The sequence below is a fragment of the Micrasema longulum genome, unplaced genomic scaffold (assembly GCF_059751315.1).
Source record: "Micrasema longulum isolate JH-2025_06_02 unplaced genomic scaffold, ASM5975131v1 h1tg000210l, whole genome shotgun sequence".
In the NCBI taxonomy this organism is placed as follows: domain Eukaryota; kingdom Metazoa; phylum Arthropoda; class Insecta; order Trichoptera; family Brachycentridae; genus Micrasema; species Micrasema longulum.
Window position 1 is genome coordinate 323,613 of NW_028277415.1, and position 21,712 is coordinate 345,324.

Here is a 21,712-nt window from a genome sequence, read left to right on the forward strand (position 1 = left end):
GACGTTATCTTAAAATCGTATAAATGTGTAAAATGTTCTCGAATTGTGGCATCATCTCTATTTTTTTGACCACTTCTTTATTGGCATAATCTGTGACAAGACTGACGCATCTTTTGATGACACGGAAAATTGAAAAAACTTAACTCAGGCAGAGGTTCAAAAAAAAAAATTCGGTGAATTTTGACATTTTTCTAAAGTTTGGGCGCTTTACATTACATATGATCCAATGGGAGACTGCTGCGAGATATTGCATACATTTAAATACTTTAAAGCGTGTTGTCCAGGTGCCCTTTGAAATAAATGAATGTTTATGTTGTAATATTTAATTTGTTTTTTTTTGCTATTATTTAATTATGTACGTGCTTCCACTTTCCATTATGTTGTATCCCAACTCAACACAGGGCCCTTGGCCTCGTAGAGTTTGTGATACGTTATTATTGTATTTTTTGTAATATGTATGAGTAAATAAATGCTGAAGTTTTCTCAGTATTTTTGCATTAATGAACATACCAATACGCAAGTTTTGAGCCCTGTTTGAATTCAATAATCGAAAAATTACCATTTTTAACCCCTCTTATAATATCAAATCACACACTGACAATTACTTTGCCTTATTCGGGCACACTACATCCATTGAAAATATTCTTATAGGGCAAAGCAATTGTCCGATTAAAAAAGATAATACCATTTGTCTACTCAAATCAGTGTTGGATTTAATATTAATATCCTAACATGGAATTCTACAAAATGGATGCCAACCCAATAAATAAATACTCTTTAGAAGATCGTTTACTTGCTCGTTTAGTTTAGGAATTTACAGGGCTTATGCCCTATCATTAGAATAATATAATTGTTTTCTTTTGTTTACAATCACAATCGGCGTGATTTCTCTACACAAATTGTTTCGTGTAAACCTAGCACTGTTCAAAAACATTTAGATTTAACGAATTACGAGTACGTAAAATGTGCAAATTGTATGGATGCGCTGGGAAGCAAAACGATCAGAATGAGGTTTTTCGTACGAAGTTTTATGGTTAAAAATATTTTCTTCTGTTTTGGAATTGTAATTTCTAATTTGTTTGTTTTTCCAAAGTACAATAATACATTAAATTTTTCTCCAGTATAATATTATCAGCGAAAAAAAAACGATACAAACAATACGTCTTAAAACTAATGAAGAGACCGCAATTTGGAAAAGGTGCCCACAAAGAACAAACGTCATAGCGTGGGCTATTCTTATAGAAGTTCTAAGATAAATAAAGACAAAAACAATGACGTATGTTTAAATTAAATGGACACGTTCATAGCGCGTTATAGATAGGATTTTAATTTGTGGGTAATTTTCCTCTTTTCTTCATTCTCTAGATATGTATATATCGATGGCAAAGGGGCTAAATGACTGATGCTCCAAAAAGTCATCACTTTAAAATAAAAATTGGGCGAAACAGTTTTTATTTTAAATCAACTCCAAACAGGAGATTTGTAAAACTATTATGGCTATGTAGAATAAAATTCAAAAACAGTTTATATGTAGGATCTAAACGACAATTTATAAAAATAAGTAAAATCCGATGATTTCATGAACGTCGTCGTACTTGGAGGGTTTTGTAGGTAAAATGCTCAATTTCCGTTCAATATCCATGAATGTTATGTCATACTACGCAGCTTAAGATTTTGAGAAAAGCGAGATAAATATTTTTATTTTTGTATTTAATTTTGCATATACGCCCATGGGACATTCACAAAAATAATATTGCGTCGGTCGGCGAGCATTACACCAAAACATCATTTTACCGGAGCCAGTAAAAACTTTTTCTAAAATCTAATCTAACGCATTATTTACTCCGATCCGTGGCACTGTTCTTCTCCAGAAAGCTAGCCAACTTTTGGTCCCACGAGTATCGTATGATTAGGCACATCCAATAAGAGTTAAAATCCACCACAAGAAAATATCGTTTTTGTCAAAATAGTAGTTTGGCGGTAATGCTCGCCGACCGACGACAGATAAATACAAAGCGACCTCCGTGGTGTAGTGGTCAAGACGCTTGACTCTCAAACGGAAGGTTCCGGGTTCGATTCCCCGGTGAGAACACAAAAATTCCATGTGAATTTTTTTAAGCCTGGGTGTTCTGTGCTGTAATTCACCGCTGTAATTGGGCTTTCTGGCCTGTTAAAAAAAAATATATATATATATATATATATATATGCAAGTAATGTATTTTTAAAAAATACATTCATATTTTTTTGAAAGATGTGTAGAAACCAAAAAAGCATGATGTAATGCAAATAATAAGTAAAACACAACTTTAAAGAAATTGAAGAAAAAAGTTTCTTTCAAAATATATACATAATTCTATGTTTTTTAAAAAAAAACTGTGTTTAAAGAAAGAAAAAAAGAAATTAAACATACCACAAAATTTTAGCTTTAGGGGCAAATCAATAATTTATTATTTTTACCATAGAAACATTTTTTCGTATATTTTTTTGCATTAAATACAGTATTAAACAAAATAATGTGTCCTCACTAAAGATACCCGTGCCGAGGACGGTTTATGATACTTGTTTAAAAATGATTTAAAAAAAATATTTTTCTGGTACAAAAATTCAAATTACCGCATATTGTTTAACCTGCCTGGCATTGAAGCTTATTTCCTCGCGTATAATGGATTACTTAATTACCGAAATTCTTATTGCGGGAAGTATATTAAATGCGATTCTGATTCCGGAAGTGAGGCGGGAAGGATTCTCTCACACATTTCCATCCTATAGACAACAATGTATTTGCCATTATGTGTTTTTCATTGTTTCCGAGACTGAATGCAAAAATGCGTGAATATTGAGAGAAATGGAATGGAATTACCGCCTCCTTTGAACTGTGTGAATATCTTCAAATAACAGAAAATGTTGCAATAATAACTCCTTCCGCTTTTCTTACTTAGATTACATAAAAATCTAGTTCATCTCAACTATCAATCTTTATTCTTTCCTAATACTTGAATTTCCGCTTTGTACTGTAGAGCTTAGGGCGTTTGGCTACAGTGCATGAGTTTCCTAGTTCTGCGTAAAACGTAAAACTGACCACCGTACCTTCTGTTAACGAAAAGGCGGACTGTAAATGAAAATCGAATTTCGTTCAGTTTTGTGATTGGAATAGAAACATGGAGTGGATGCCTACCTTTAATATAATCTGAATGTTCTTCGATTTCTGGCACTGGATCACAAAATGAATTTTAATAGAACAATGTTTTCCTCGACGCGCGACGATTCCAACCACTGTTTTTATCCGATTTTATGTCAAAAATGTTGTTTTGTTTTTGTTCTAAATCCAAATCTTCTAATTTTGAATTTCTTCTATCTTGATGTTAGGTAGGTACCATAAGGATGGGTCAAGGGAAGGATGGGAATGAAAGGTAATCGGTCAGGAATAGTATCGATAAATGCTGTTATTTACTTAACACTTTCCATGTAACAAAAATAATCCAAATACGCTGCTAAGCTTTTTTATCGTTGCACGTCAAATTACCTTTTGGTATGTCAAAATTAGAACACAATATAATATGCATTATAACATTAATGTTGCTTTATTTAATATGTAAACTGTCGATAAATACACATAATAGTATCAACGATATCATTATCTTTTTGTAATATTTAATGATTTGAATATATTAGGAGTTATTTTGAAAGTTTTAATCCCAATTCCAAGAAAATTATACCGTATCACTCGAAAATTAACCGTTACTTGGTGGTATACTTAAACATATTTATTGGTTTAAATCTTCATAATTTCTCTTGACCAATATTGCGCAAGAGTTAAGTAAATCAATCCTACTTGTTCAGTGCGAGTATTGGAATAAATTTTATTACGTGGATACGAACCAGTTACAAATATAACTCACCGTTCGCAACTTTAAATAATAAATATTTACTTCGCAATTCGCTGGCTCCACACTATTCTTGATATTGCTTATGTTTCATATGTGTGTTATCCCACATCAAAGTTTTTTGTATTTTTCAAAAGTAAATTACGACATAAATCGTAGTAATATAAAAAGGGAGTTGCGTAATGGTTGTTGCATTATTATTTAACTGCACATTTTTTTCTTTTGTCTGTGACAGCTTAGCAGGTTTAATATTTCGAAATGTAAGTAAATTCTTACGTACGGATAGAGCGTATACAATGTAGTTTTTCAATTTTAATTGTGAACAATTTTCTTCATTTGTAACAACAAAGTGCATATCTATTTTATTAGCAAATTTGTAATTTTTAATCGTTGGCTTTTGGTAATGATCATAATTCAAATAAAATGTCTCATAAGTCGTGATATTTTGGACGAAAATGATAAACCTCGATCTGAAATTGATTGTACAATAGAAAAAAGTACGCGTGCACATGATATGGCGTTTCCTGAGTTACGAAACACTTGTCGAAATACACGTTTGTATGATGAAAATACAAAACGTAATATTTTATAAATAAAAAAGAAGGTCAGAAATCGGTAATTACACTGATGGTGAAACGAGATCGAGTGAAGCCACTACTTAATAGGTGTGTACTAAATAACATACATTTATCCTTGTATTTTCTTTGCACGCTAATTATGTGTTGTGAATTAAACAATAATTAAAGGTTCCTTATTAAGTTTGCATATAAGTAAACCTGTATTTTGTAAACATTGCGTAGTGCGTTTATTAAAAAAATATTTACTTGTTTTCACACACATTTGAATCAGTTTTACGCTTCAGTTGTTATTGGGTGTGATTTAAATTCAACTTAATGAAACCTGTTGCAGTTTATTTTATAGTGAGTGATTTATATGACAACATCGCCTAAGTAAATTAATTAATGCAAATCGTTTGAATATTTTTTGTCGGCGATAAGTTTTAGTAGATTCGTTTTTTATTTATAGATTTCTGTTTGTTTTGTATTACTTAATGATAGGTTTACTTTCAAATTGACGTTTTTTATAGCGAAATTAATAGCACTCGATTATTAGAATTACTTTTAAAGGAGTCAGGAGGGAAATAAGAACATTGATTTTTGGATTTGTTTTGAACGCGAGGCATTCGTGTGTTTATTTTACGTTTTTCTCAATCACAATTCAGGTACATTAGAATGACTGCGAAAACATTCGTCAACAAAAATAAAACTTAAACATAAAGAGAGGATGGTATTTTTTATGTGCACAACTTAACAACTAAATAATGGTGATTTGTTTTCTCGCGCCGCCCCGGAGTTCCTAAGGCAAGAGCCCCAGAAAATCTTCCAGGCCCGATCTGCGGGGTGGAACTATAATCTCTGGGCTGTCGGCAGAGGGAACTGCCGAGGCGACACTGTATCCAAAGTTTAATATCACATTCTCGAAATCATCTACTTCCTACTTTAATAGCTTCCATGATGATCACTGAAGTCGTAGCTGCTCTCGCCGATGTCGTGGTGATCGTGGTGATCGTGGTGATCGTGGTGATTGTGGTGCTCGATGTGTACTGGGTAGGGGACCTTGACTGGGTAGGGCACGTGCTTCTCCACGGTGTATGGCACTGGCTTCTCGATGTGGACGGGGTACGGCCTGTCGAAGGGCACCTTGACCGGGTACGGCACAAGCTTCTCCACCGGGTACGGAACTCTCTTCTCGACCGGGTAAGGAGCTGGCACGGGCACCTTCACCGGGTACGGCACCGGCTTGTCTACATGGACTGGGTAAGGGCGGTCTACGTGCACCTTGACCGGGTACGGGACGGGCTTTTCTACCGGGTACGGGACAGGTTTCTCTACTTCTACGGGGTAGGGTTTGGCTACATGAACTGGGTACGGCCTGTCGACGTGCACTTTGACTGGGTATGGGATTTCTTTGTATACTGGATAGGGTTGAGGTACGTGAACGGGGACTTTCACTGGATACGGGATTTTCTTTTCTACTGGGTAGGGAGCTGGGACGGGAACCTTGACTTCATAAGGAATGTGCTTCTCTACCGGGTAAGGTTGAGGAATGTAAACTTTAACCGGGTAGGGTCTGTCTACGTGCACTTTAACTGGGTACGGCACGTGCTTCTCGACTGGGTAAGGTTGGGGTACGTGTACGGGAATCTTAACGATTTCCTTGACCGGATAAGGAATGTGCTTGACTACGGGGTAGGGCTGAGGAACTGGTACTTTGACTGGGTATGGAATATGCTTTTCCACCGGGTATGGGATATGTTTCTCTACTGGGTAAGGAATCTTTACATTTTTGACAACAGTCAAAGTTTTGTGAACATCTTCGTGGTGTCCCCAATCAGATCCCAAATCGTGGCCACCGTAGCCGCCTCCATAGCCGCCCCCGTATCCACCGCCGAAACTATCTCCGGAAGACCATCCTCCGTGGCCTCCAAAGTTTCCGAAGTCACCGAATAGTCCTCTCTTCTCGTGTTTCTTGTCTGCTCCTACCGCCTTGGTGTCAGCTTCCTTGACCGCTTCGACCGGTTTCTTTTCATCGTCTTTCCCCTGTACTCCCAATATGGCCAACACCACCAGAGTGGCCACAAGCTGTAAAAATAAAAAAATTAGAATGTTAAATTCATGAAATTTATATTTACGAAAACTCGTAGGTATTTTAAGTTTCCGAAGTTTTTATTTAAATGCAATCACTACAAATCACTTTTTGACACAAAAGTTTTTTACACTGTTTATAAATCACTTAACATGGCGCGGGAGTATCACTTCGAGATAAACTGTTTTATTTTTATTTTTTATACTATGACTAAAACTGTCAATTTTTTGACAATTGAAGTGAAGATGGAAATTTTAAATGGATTGAAAAATATCGACAGAGACGAAATAACCCACCGTGATCTTCATGGTGCTTCTGTAATCCGTAGCACTGAAGGCAGTGAGTTTCCGAACGTGAATATACCTTGATGCCCAGCGGACTCCTTTATATACTAAAGCGATACAAGAAACCCCCGATACACTTTCGCTCGCGCGTTGGAACGTCTCGTAACCGACATAACCCGACTGGTTTAGCCTCACATCGTAATCGGAAGGCGGCGGGAGAAATCCGAGCGAGCTGCGTTTGGAATGCGAGTCGCGCCGGCCAAAACCGCGGAAATTTGCGTACGCCGCAGTCACACATCCGTATCCGAAGACTTTTCATGCATTGCGAGAGATCGGGGGTATTAAAGTACCTGCTAATTTTCGTCATTTTGTGCTTTGTTCGCTTTTCCTACCAAGGATAACGATCGCCGAGTTATGTAAAGTAAACCGCTGATTGGTCAGCAGTGGGTGGCACAGTGTTCGAGTTTCCTCGATAGGTACCTCCCTACTATCAACCTGTAATAACCGCCTGACAAGTAACTTTACTGCGATAAAGGTCTGTTTATATGTACTAATTATTTTCATACATTCAGACAATTCAGTCTTTTAAAAAAAAAATCCGTTCCTTATATTCTTAGCTATTTAATTTTCTTTTTTTACTCACGTAAAATTACAGTTATACTCAAAACAATCATTATTCAGTTTCAGTTTAATTTATTTATTTTTACATTAACGGCATAAATTACCTTGAACATAAATATTTAAAAAATACATATGTACATTGTACAAATATAAATACATAACAAAAATGATAAACTTGCATAACTGTTACATTAATAACAAGTAGGTAAATACACATAAGCAACCAAAAGTAATAACGAAATATGTTCATAAATATAAAAAGCTAAAGAAAAAGTTTTTAAACATAAAGAAAAGTTTAAGAATTATTTTGGGAGAGAAAAAAAGAAATCAGACTCGTTTTATAACTATCAAGTCCAGAGCCAAATAAATCAGCCTTGTCCTCATACTGATTACCATATCTGTGGAGCCTAGGGATAAGCGAGTGTAGGTAATAGTTGGTCCTAGAACTCACAGAGCAAAAAGGAGATCTGTAGCGGGTATGTCGACCAGGTACACGGAAACACACCAACTCCACCAAATCTGGATAGTCAATGAATGAATTGATTACTTTATAAAGTAATATTAAGTCAGTTAGGATTCTTCTATTGGTGAATTAAAAAAAAATTGCTAATGATAACAAATAACTTTAATTAAATAAAGCAGCTGGAATATGTAATATGTTCAATCATCAATTCATATCTTTGAAAAAAAAAACACATTTTACTTTGTACGTTCAAACATTTGTTAAGAAATGCTGAATTTTACCCCTGGAGCTTATAATTTTTTATTTAAACCATTTGACTGGTTATTAAATAAACCTTTATGTATTGTTTCATACACAGTTCATTAATTTTAGATATAAAAAGTATGTTCAAAACGCTACGTTACATATTGTAACATAATATAACAAAAAATATACAAAGATATATCTAAGATGTTGCCTTGTCGGTAATAAATATTATGCCTAAAATATTATAGTGAAAAAACACCCTTTAAAATAAATGATTTCATGCCAACCATGTCGGGAATTGAACCTAAGACCTCTTGCATGGTAGGCAAACGCGCTGACCATTACACCACGAGGCCAACAATATTTATGTCGGTCAATATTCTTTTTAATCAATAAAATTTTATTGATACCCCAATTATAAAAAGGTTAATTAGTAAATAAGTTCCTAAGTATATCGACGTAGATTGGTGTTTATTTTTTAATTGCTTCGTTATTATGATTTGTGGTAAGATAAGCTGCTTGCGTGAGCTTCTAGATAAAGCGACGTTCCTAATACCGTGCTAATAAATATACTCAAAGTAATAATTTATTTATTTATTTAATTTTACAATACGCCCAAAGGGCATTAACATAAATAATACAGTTAAGTACAAACGTAGTAAGTATTATTTTTTAAAATAAACAACAGGTTTTTTTTTATAAATTCATGTAGAAACAGAAAAAGCATGCTACAATGCAAAATCAAAAATGAAAAAGAGAAAAATATGGTTATAAGAAAAATAATAAAATTAAAAAGCAACTTGTAAATAACTAATCAATATTAAATATTACAGTAAGTATATAAGATAATAATATACATCATACGGTACACATATTAAAAAAAAAAAAAAATTGATTTCATAACGAGAGTAGATAATAATAATACACATCAAAAACAGAGAAAGAATTGCACCAAAACGAAATTTTATTGTGACTTTAGTAATTAGTTTTAAACAATGCATTTATGAACGTTTTAAAATGAATAATTGTTGTTTTAAACATGTCTATATCAAAAGTGAATTGAAAAAAAAGGCCATCTTAAATACTTTCTTTGAATTCTCTCTATGTTCTTAATATGTAATTTATACTGAGGATACCACACAGTGGAATTATATTCTAACTGACTACAAACTAGTGCTACATACAAAATATTTATTACTTTAAGCGAATTAAAGTCATCGACAATGCAAAGCAGGAAACCAAATGTTTTCATTCTTTTGTTTGTTACGTTGTTACTAATGTTAAAAAAAACTATTTTTACATCAAACAATATACCCAGGTCTCTTATTTTGCTCACCTTTTCAAGCAATATGTCATTTATGGTGTATTCATACAAAATATAGTTTTTTTTCGTCAGAAGTAATTGATTTGCACGTATTAACATTATATATGCACAAACTATTCAGTTTCTTTAAGTTAAATTGAAGTGTTTGACACTCACTAACATTTGATATTTCTTCAAATATTTTTATGTGGTCTGCAAACAAAACAACTTTTACATCCTCAAAAATGGAAACAATGTAGTTTTTGAAAATTAAAAACAGTACTAGTCCCAAGTGACTTCTCTGTGGTAAGCCGCTAGAAGCATAAAATGGCTGTGACTTTGTTGAATCAACCTTAACATATAATTTTCTGTTAAATAAATAACTTGAAAACCACTCCAACAAATCACCTTCTATCCCCAACGCAAGCAATTTCCTTAAAAGAAAATTTGTAAGCCACCTTGTCGAATGCTTTCATATGCCTTATTTATTTTTCTTCCTTTTTTTTTCATAGATAAATAACCTTTTTTCTAAAGTACTAACGTATTGGAAAATGTCTGTTTATAATTGATATTGATGTTTGCACTGAAAAAAATTGTTTGTTGTTATCAAATTGTAACTGATTATTTTATTATGCATCAATAATTTGCCCAATGATTTATGGTTTTGTTATAAGATACTAAGTACGTATTTTTGTTTTTGACATTATCAAAACGTTCCATGAGGGTGTTCAGAAGTTTTTTGTCTATAAACTATTAAACTAAGCCAAAAATAAATAAATTATTCGTTGTATTATCAATGCTATGATTTTTTAAAGTTTCGTCATTTTTAAATCTCTCCGCCCGTGACATCACTAATTGATGTCGGTTGAATATACGTTCGTCTTACGTGTAAAAAAATAGCTGGCATTTCTTCCTCAGGATCACGTTGCTTCGTTCGGGGGATCGCATTCAAGAGCAATGCAAACGTTAAATAAAATCCTGGCCCTGGGAGGCATTGGTAGCGCCAGATCCTTCCCCAGAATGCCAGTTTTTTATCCTTTACTTTTGCCTTACTTGTGCCCGTGACCCCCCAAGCAAGGCTCTGCGAGCCCCCAGATTGGGACCCATAGGTTGAGAAACATTGGCCTATTCTAAATCGCTGTTTACTAGAACGTGTGACGTAGTTAATTTTTCTTAGTGAAGTAAAAATACTCTGTTTAATAAATATTTAATTCCACTGTGCCAGAATTTAAAATCAGGGCCTCAATAATGGCAAATGCGCCAACCACTACACTACGAGGCGGACTCATCTCCTCCATATTTCCTATTCAATAGTCTTTATCCGCGAGCAGTCACTGAGTCAAAAACATTCGTCCAGGGTTCTGTGTTTATTTTACACACGTAACTTTATTATTTATCCGCCCGGACAACGAAAATATATTTTAAGTGAATATTAATACTAAAAGCTTCGTGATTATAAGATTTTTTATTTATAGTGCTATATTAGGAGTATGTTCCCAATTAATTATTGGTGTTTTTTTATTTAGTTATTTGATTCCCATTATCTTTGATTTAATAATATAACTAAAGCAAATGAAATACAAAGAATATGCACCGCTTTTGTTTTTATTGTTTCAACAAAATGCACTGACCGTGACAAGAACCAAATACTTGGAATTATTTTTAGGAAGCAAAATGTCAAATTAGTTTATTACTCAATAATGTATTTTATGGATCCGTTTAAAGGAGTTAATTGACTTAACCTATTTCCGTTGCAGCCATTTTTTTTCTTTATGAAATTAAAACAAAAACAAAAACAAAAAAATATAGGTGATAATGTTAACGCATATTACCCAAAAAAATGCATTCGTAAGATTTGATTGTTTCTGTTAATATCCGCATCACTTAAGACGGTAGTACGGTTGGGTTAAATTCAATAATAAAAAAAAGCTTTTTATTGTACTTCTTTATCCAACCTATCATAACCTAACCCGGCAGCTTTTGGTTCAGCCGTTTCTAGCGGGTAAGTTTTTAACCATCCAACGCGTTGAGCTATCTTAATTCATTCAATGAACGGCCTAGCCATTCATATATGTATATAATTATTCTGTACATCAAAAGGTAAATCTTAGCGCTGCGCGTGTTCGTAGATATAAAAATTTTCAATCTAATCTGTAAAAAAAATCTAGGAGCATAATTTTTTTTTTCATCTAACCATCAGGGTTGCAATCGACGAGAATGCATGCACAAAAAAATTGAAGGATGTTGTTTTTTTGTGTTTAAAAAAGTCCCTACACTCTTTCCTTACACTCCTTATAATTTGATCCATTTATTTATTCTTTACATGGATTTCCAGTAATGATAAAATAATATTTACTGACATTTAATACATTTTTGAAAATCACATTCCTACCTAAAGAACACCCCTAATGGTAAAAAAGCAGAGTTTGACATTTGAAAAAAGAATTGTACATTTTCAAATGTACAATTACAATGACAATATACAACTATAAACAAGTACCTAGGTACCTACTTAAATTCAGTATTTGAATATAAATAATTTTTGGTTTTAGAATTAAATCATAAACAAGTTCCTAGATACCCACTTATCGATGAAGAGGCTTTTGCCTTTTATCCGAACCCGAACAGTTTTTCATGCTTTCACGATACAATCAATTATTTTTATTATAATTTCTTTTGGCTTCGAATCAAATGTCAAGCTCACGCAAAACCAGTTAATCGGAAATTCGAACATCAAAAATCGTTTGCTGAACCAACTAATGGAAGGCAAGCAAACGTTCGGGTAGGACAATATCTGTTGGGTCGGGCCTTACTTCTTTTAAACCTTGTATAAAGTTGCACCTAGGCATGGCATTCCCATCCTTATTCTATCACTGTAATAAGGATGGTTTTCCTATCTGTGAAATCAAATAACCACAATGCTTAGGCGTTACTCGGTTATTTTTAGACGTAGACCAGTTATTTAAATTAATAAATAATAATATTGATTCTCCAAACCTACTTGAAAGACTTCCATTCCGTGTGCCATCTAGACCGACAAGACAAAATCTTCTGTTTTACACAGAAAACGCGTCAACAAACTATTTTAAACAATCTACAATACCTAGAATATGCGACCAATATAACAATATATTTACCGAGGCTGACATTTTTTGTGACAATGTATGTAAATTTAGGTCAAAAAATAGAAAAATTTTGATAGAAGCAGACATTTAACTTTATTATTATTATTATATAAATATTTATTATATACATTATTATATGCATACATATAATTTCGTTTCTTTTACATTTATTATATTGAACATAATTTAAATTATCGTATTAAGTGCAAACAATTTTTTTGTTGTGCGCATGAGTTTCTTACACTAATATACAAAAAAATGGCAATATATGTGTACATACTGTTTTTTTACCTAATAAAATAAATAAATAAGTAACTCTATACCAAGTTTATGAGTAAGGCCTAAAATAATACAAATAATATATGTTCTTAGTACATGTACTAATTACATAAAGACAAACATTTTTACACTTTTAAAACCTTAGTAAGTATTTCTTTTATTAATATAATCCTCTTTGTTTTAATAAACAATAAATTTTAACTATATCAATACATCAACTTTTTTTAAAAGTATCCACGATGTTTTTTCAATTCAGCTTTTCTAACAATGAAGTTCACGTTACTTTTGGCACACTTACATAAATACAATCATAATCTTTAACGTTTATTACGTATGCAAACATTAATTATAACATGTGTTGAATGTTGAAGTGTATTTTAATAAACTAAGCATTAAATTATTTTTTTGTGGTGTTCAGTAAGAGTAACTCTTTATTGCGATGCAATAACTTACGCATCATTGGTTACAAAAATGAACCAACCATTGGCGTAGAGAAAAAAGTCAGTTGAGCCTCAAACATTATTTTAAATAAATGTAATGCTTTTAAATAATTATCTGCAAATTCATAAAAGCAGCTTATTCCAGTGTTTCCCAGCCTTCTTTATGCCATACCCCACCGCAGTCTTTTCAAAAGTCAGATGCCCCACCGGCATCTGTTTTAAGTAAACAGCAGGTAAATTTTCAAATCATATTATAATACGAGTATGTTTGTAAACATATGAACCCCCAATGAAATGAAATTAAACCTATTTTAATACATATATGATAACTGAAATGATTACAAAACACGAATCGAAAATATAATTAAGTAGAATAAAATTAAAATTAAAACAACAATAAAACACGAGTGACAATTACAATTGAATACAAACACAGACATATCTTGACGCTTAATTCATGATTAAATTCAGTTACTCATGCTACAAATAAAGATCCAGATCTTACTAAGTTAATTTCAGTATTAGGTCCCATTTATACCTTTATTAGTTATATTCAATCGATCTTGTTTTTTAATGAGTAAATTGCTTATGGCGCTATTACCAAATTCCACCAAATAAGATGAGGGAAAGGGTAATAATAATTTTCTGGCATGCAAAGTAATATTAGGATATTTTATGTTAGTTTCTTCGCAAATTCATGCCATTGTTCCTACATCCTGCACAGTTTCTGTGTTTTCAGATAATTATTGAAATTGTAACGGGTTTCATTCTATTTTAAATACAATTTGGCGTATATTTCAAGTTTGTACATCTCAGACATTTTTTTGTATGACCGATGAGTATTCTCTTTTATATGTGGAAGGCCGACGTGTCTCATCTCTGAAGCGTGGTGCCCCACCTATCAAAGTAAAATATCAAGAAAGCCTATAAAAAATATATTCGCAGAGTTGATAGACCACAATGCTGTCCAAAACAGCGCGTCGACAAAAAGTGTTAATAATACAGGGCAAAACAGCCCAAAAAAATAATGATGTATTTTAAATGTGCGAAATCTATAATTTTTTTGAACCTCAACCTTACCTTAACCTCAGTCTTCCTTGTTATACAGATTTATTGCTGTATTGGCAAATATTTATTCTTCGCATAGCAAGGAAAAATATTTTTTGTACTAAAATCATAGGCATGCAAATTTTAGTTTTAAATCCAGTGTGAAAATGTCACTTTGAAGATAACAAAAGTACAACTTCATCATTAAAAAAAAAAAGAGAGATATATCAAGTGGTGTATCGTGTTAAGACAGTGTGACATCACAGCCACACAAGAGTTAAGATATTTTTTCTTTACAGTAACGGATCATTCAATCCAACCAGTGCACACCGCCACTGTATTTATTATTTCTTAACCCATCATTACTTTTTGTAGGCGTTGGTTATTTAAGTTACATAACATTGCTCTTCTTTATGAAAGGCTCTCACCGCATGTTTATCGATTGTTTTTTTTCCAAGTTGTATTTTTCCCACTGCCTCGAGTTACTGACCTTATTGCATTAGTTACTTTTGTAATAGCTTAAATTGCCGAGTATGTAACATGCATTTTTATTTTTTTTTTTAGCGGCCAATATTTAATCCTGGGCAATTTTAATTATAAAAAAATATATAAATGCGGATCTGGATTAATCGGATTTCGCATTGAGTTCACCCCTATTATTTTCTAGCACTTCGTTATTAAAAATTATCATTTGATGTTAATAACGCAAAGATGTTTAAGTTACTACCTTGAATATATCTTCTCTTCAAGACCGTCGAAATAAATCCGACCTTATAGACCTATTTAAAGTTCTCAACTCACTCTTTGATGCGCCTGAACTACTGAGCTCAATAAAATTAAATATCCCAACTAGAAACCTCAGACAAAACTTACTCTTTCATACCGAAAACCATAGAACTAACTATGTTTTTCATTCCCCTATGCCCAGAATTCTTAGGTCTGCCAACAAACATACCAGTCTTGATTTCTTTGATAGCAAGTTGTCTTCTTTCAAACGATCACTGAATCAAATTCAATTATAAACACTTCTCTCCCGCTTCCACTCCCACAAAGTCTACTATAAACCATTGAGTCTTTCTAATTTTTTTATAATAATTTTCTATGTATAAATGTGTCCATAAAAATGCCCATTGGGCATATATAAAAATAAATGATAATAAAATAAAATTATATTATTAATAATAATGTAATTAATTACAAATGCGCATGCGCATGCAACATTTATGATTTTTACAGATAATTATTTTTGTACCCACTATTTTATAATTGATTTATATTTTGAGCGATTTCTTGTTGACAAAACTTCAAAACTGGTTTAAATTTATTTTTTATTTGTCGTGTTTACTGCAAACACAAACAAGTATTCCTCACTCGACAAGTATTATAACAAATGATGGAAAACCTTTTTGGGTAGAAAATCATCGGGTGGTTCAGATCTGAGAAATAATAGTTCAGAAAAATCGGCCTCCGTGGTGTAGTGGTCCAGATGCTTGACTCACACACAGAAGATTCCGGGATCGATTTCCGGTGAGACCACAAAAATTTTAATGTAATTTTTCTCACGCCTGGGTATACCCACTGTAAATGGGCCTATCTATCTAGCCTAATCTATCAGAGTTCCCTTTAGAAATATTTCCACAGAACTGCAGGACAATTTCTCGAACTTGTATGTATTAAATATATATTTGATCATCTGACTGTCCACGGAACCCGTGGCATTCACCGTGAACACCACATTTCAAAAGCTTCGATTTTTTAATTTTTCGATTCTCAGTATCTAACACTCCACACTGTACATAAACATAGAGAAAATTCTAAGATATCACCAGTCACTTTTTGGTGTTAATGGTTATACTGCGATTCTCCCAAAATTTTCGCCAGCTGACTTGGCAATACCAACACGTCGCAGTATTACACCTTTTCACTTACCACCATCGCTGATGAGAGAACCTAGATAAATTAATGTGAATGAAAGTGGTGGGTTATCTGTATCTATATAGGTTATCAATTTTTGAAAATATTTTTTATTAACAATTTCATTCCTTGTAATTTTATGTAGAACGAAGGTTCTACAGTGTTATTTGTGCAAATCACTGCACATGTAGTTGAATGGTACCAGCCTGATGATATAAGAACATTTCTTTCCTTAAAGAGACTGTTAAATGAATACAAGTCAGCTTTGTAATGCGATCAGAAACATGACTTGACCGGGACGAGTTTATACTTCTGTCATTGCAAAAGGAAGCATTCTACAACTACTCAAGTAGATAGTTCTTGTTGCGGATAAGAACATTAATTGAAATCAACATTTTAAATGAATTGGTGTTTAATCATTTATATTGAATTACTCGGACTAACAACTTTCATCTTCCTTTTCGTTTAATGGTTTGGGTGTAAAAAACCCATACTTAAGATAAATAAAAACAGAAATTAGTAGGTAACAGTCGGATATCACCTGCGAAGAATGGTGCATTTTTCGATTAAATTATTAAAATCCAATATAACAAATCTCATAACGGAATCAGAGTTTTGAAAATAATAATTGATTTCAAAAGCATTGTTTAATATGTGTCTTAAAGGATTAGAGACATGGGTACCGGAAATGTTCTGAATATGGAATAGCTAAGTGAAAAAACGTCATGTATATAAATATGTACAATTATGTATCATAACATTTCATCAGAATGTAAAAAAAAACAAACAAATGTCATCATTTTAAACAAAAAGTTAAATAATTGAAAAAATGTGTTTTTTGTTGAAATTCTCCTAATATGTGATACTGAGAGTTTTTAATTTTGAATGCAATAATCACATTTAAATTCGATATTATCGACCCCAAAACCCTCAATATAACACCAATGATGGCATGCTTTGTACTGGATTTACTCCTTGCGTTTGATTTCGTTGTTTTTTTTTTTTTTTAAAAGACCCTTTTTTTTACAAGCTTGGAACCCGGGTACAACCCGGACAATATAAATAAATGAGATAATATTTCACATACCTTACGTCACACTGATATATTGGTAATTACTGATATATTGACTTAATTAATTGATTGAGATATATTGGTGACTACATACGCGTTAGAGACCACGGCGCTTACAAAAAGAAAAAAAGCTGAAATGCACACAGCGATCCATAGAAAGATCCATATTTGGTATGAGCCTTAGATTTAGTGTAATAAATGAGAAAATTAGAAACAAAATTAGAATAGACATGTTGCGGGACAAGACCCCACAAGATGGGCCCCTAAAATTTTGTGATGGAGACCTTTGGAGAATAAGAGCGGCGTCAGAAGACTTTAAAAAAGATGTTCCGGCGACATAGCCGCTGTGGGGGGTAAAAATTGGCTGCAAGCAGCAACCGACCGAAAAAAGTGGAAGGATGTGGAAGAGGCCTACATCTAGCAGTGAAGGACAAAAGGCTGAAGAAGAAGAAGCAACCACCTACCGGTACACTACGAAGTGGACTTGTCGTACATATTATTATGTTAACTCGATTTCCTTTCTCGGGATTTTAACCTGAATTTAGCCAAAGTAAAATACTGTATTCTGAATATAATAATGTACACTGATACCGTATTCTGGTTCTTTTTCACAAAGACAGCTTTATTTTAATGCAGAAAATATTCATGAACAAATTACCTTCTAAATAAATGTTATGTTAACCGGGACCTCTAATTATGTAATTAAACTAGCGGACCCGACAGGCGTTGTCCTGCCCGAACGTTGGCAAAAGACTTTTCATTGATAAGTAGGTACCTAGATACTTGTTTGTGATTAAATTACAAAACTAAAAATTGTCAATATTAAAAAAATATTGAATAAAAGTTGGTACTTGTTTATGGTTAAATTCCAAAGTATAAAATATTTTTTCAAATATGGCATTATTTTTGCAAACGTCAAACTCCGGTCGTCTCATCAACAAAGGGGTACTTAAGTAGAAATACGATTTTTAAAAATGCATTAAATTAAATATTATATTAGTGTTACTAAAAATCTGATAAAAAGAAATAAATGGGTTGAAATCATAAGGAATTTAAGGAAAGAATCTGATTGAGATCCACAAAAAACAAATGCTGTTTGTAAACATTCAAAAACAAACTTTTTTATACACATAACAATATCTTTCCATTTTTTGCAAATGTATTCTCCTCGAATGCAACTCTGGTAGATCGATGAATAAAACATTTATGCTCCTAACTTATTTTTTACATATTAAATTGAAGTTTTTAATATCTACGAACAAGCACAGCGCAAAGATCTATATTTTTCTGAAAACCGCACGTAAATCGGTTAAGCCATTTAGGAGGAGTACGGTGACATCACACGTACAGAGGAATTTTATATATAAAGATAACGATTATCGTATAAAATCTATGTTTTATTAATTGAAAGCCTTAGCTTACATTCTTAAAAAATGGTGAAAGATTTCTCCAATAAAATAAATGTAAGCCAAAACTTCCCATGCCTTTGGCATTTTTGTGATAGTACCAGAACAAATGGATATATGTGAATGTCATGCAATAGAAAAAACAACTATTTAATTTATTTTCTGTCGTTTTTAGTAGGAAAAGTGTATCTGTAAATTGATTTAACTTTAACTGTTTCTATAATTATTCTCCAGGAACAACATAAAGCCAGACATAAATGTAGTTAATGTAATAAATCTTGTTCACTCTTCTTACGTGTTTTTTCATTCATTATACTCTCTCTTAAAGTAACAAACTATTCTTACTTCAAACAGTTATTCATGAATTCTGTGGTAAAAAAAAAAAAAAAAACGGACTTATTCTATTTTATGCAAATTAAAAGGTTATATTTATTTAGTTAGAAACCGGCTGTAGTGCGTTGAAATTATCGGAGTACCTTTTAAATTAAATAATTATTTTCATTTTTTTTTTATTAATTTTAAAATAGTCATTTTCATTTCACATAGTTTTTCAATAAAAAAACACGTATTGTAGTTAAATTTTAAAAAGATTTGATATTTATAATTAATTAAGACGATAAATATAGTTTAGGCTCTTCTTCGTTTTTTTCGATATTCCTCAGTACTAAGGGTTGCTTTAATAGGTACTGTTTTCCACGGTCATTCTATTCACGGTGCGCGAGTAATTTTCAATAATGTGGTAAAATCAAATTTTTTGTACGAAAATATGTATATGTGTACGCAAATTTGAAGTGTTTTTTGGTGACCTGTGATTAAACATATTTCAAAGCTTATTATATATGAATATTGAATTTTTTACACTTTTTTGTTTTAATTCATGGACAACTTAATATAACTTGGTTACTTTTCCATTGTAAAACGGGCCCTGATCAATCCAGCGAGCTGTGTCTTTGGTTCTGCTTCGTTTTTTTCTTGGTACACTGTCCGTGATTGTTATTTTCTCCAAATTTTATGGGTCTGGCCATGGGTCCAAAATAAACATTAATTTATTAATTAAATCTCCACATTTCTAATTTAGATACTGCCTAGTAATTTTCCTGCTATTTTTTTTAAATTAAGTCATATAAAAAGTGACGCTATCAGTTTCAAGTAGACACAGCTTTAGCCAAGAAATAGTGTGTACATAATTAGATAGTCAAAGCTTATTTTTTTCTTAATCGGGGGCCCGGTTCATCTGATGTTGTCGTTTTAGATTCTTTTTTTCAATGATTCCTCCCATTATCTCCCAGTATTAATATTGACCTGCTAATTTGGGGCCTAATGTAATTTAACAGCGTAAATAATAGATAGATAGTTAATCAATAGGAATCGAAAAGTTTGAAAGACGTTATTATTTTCCCGCAATATGTGAGGGGTCAACACACCCCTTCTACAGACAAGTCTGTTTATTTTTTATGTAGGTACCGATTTAACATCTAACTGTGCGATACCGTGACGTCTATTTTTACCGATGTCTATTTTTAGATCAATAAAAAATTACTCACAAATTTTGGAGACAAAATTCAAATGAGTCATATTTCTGAATTCTCTTACTATGTAATGTTTGCACTTTTAATTAGTTATGTACCTAAGCCTGCCCTGTAGATGCCTAGACTTCTAAATAACCTTCACTTAAATGTTCTTCATCTCTGTTGTAATAAGTTATGTACCTACCTATTACTACATTAACATTATTACGCAATAAAAAAAATCGAGTTGCAAAAAAGGGAAGTATCTTTAATAATACGTATTTCATTAATTTTGTTTTTATGGAAAAATAATATAGAGCCAATTTTGTTAAATGAAAATTTTAAATATTTACAAGAATATTTATAAATTTCATTTCACAATTTCTTTTGCATTTCAAAAATGTTGTATCGTAAATAAATTAATTTACCTTTGTTTTTTATTATTACTATTATGCATAACTTACAAAGCGCAATATATTAATATAATCCCTCAAGGGAGATTTACAAAGTGATCCATGAAAACTGATTTTAATTTGCATTATGGATAGCTTATATGGCACATCAGAGATAAAAATATGTTTTCAAAAAAATTATCTAATTCGCTACCGAAATTCCGAAAATGATATATTAAAATTAGACAACTTAAAAAACTTAGAAATTAAAAAAGCGATTCATAATATGAAAACAATAATTAATTTCCAAAACAACAATATTTTTTTTAGTCCTCTCCTGTCTTACTTCGAAAATAATGATATCAAATTACCACCCGTGTAAGGAAAACACGACTTGATTTATTGGGTCCACGTGTAGTATTTAGTGAACATGATAAAATTAAAAAAGGAATCAATTCATTAGTTACGTAAACCTTGACGAAGAAGCTTGTTTGCTTTAAAACCGGTCGGTAGAAAATAAAAATTAGTGGTTAAAAACAAAGTTGTTTTATTTATTTTAATATAATGAATAAACACAAAGTTTGTGCTTCAAATATAAACTTTATAAACACATTTTCGTTTTTTTTTTATTTGTTCTATATAATTGTTTCACAGCTTCTAAGCTCATTCTTAAGAAATAGTACGACATTTTGTTTACTGATGAAATAACTATTATTGTAACAATTTCATGCAATTAGTTTTGAAATACATTCTATATACACATGGTCCTAATAAATGTTCCCAAGGTTGTTTTGAGTAATGTGATAATAATTTTATTGTCGTAATCAAAATCGGCCTCGCAGGTTCACTGATGATAGGAAAAATCATCCCCGAAATAGTATTTTATTTAAAAAATGTTGAAATATATATATATTATGTCTTAACTGACATGCGATCTCTTGAAACAAGGTCATAAGCCCAATAAATACTCAAACATCCATACTTCTGCATATCTGGTGAAATTCCTGTCAATCAACTTTTTCCACTTATGTTGTTTTTTTTTTAACAAGGAAAGATCTAAAAATGTTTTCATTTATTTAAAT

The 21,712-nt window shown here is 32.1% G+C and overlaps 2 protein-coding genes across 2 annotated transcripts in view; one reads left to right on the top strand and one right to left on the bottom strand.

Annotated features, from left to right (window-relative positions):
• Ance-3 (angiotensin-converting enzyme Ance-3) overlaps nt 1-21,712 on the top strand; it is a 308,103-nt gene that overhangs the window by 143,651 nt on the left and 142,740 nt on the right. The window lies entirely within an intron of this gene.
• Nucleotides 5,039-6,917, bottom strand: LOC148283705 (uncharacterized). The gene is made up of 2 exons (XM_088243390.1): nt 6,827-6,917; nt 5,039-6,526 (listed from the first exon to the last, which is right to left on the bottom strand). Exons 1-2 carry the CDS (start codon nt 6,836-6,838, stop codon nt 5,384-5,386), a joined length of 1,155 nt encoding a protein of 384 aa, XP_088099516.1. The 5' UTR covers nt 6,839-6,917; the 3' UTR covers nt 5,039-5,383.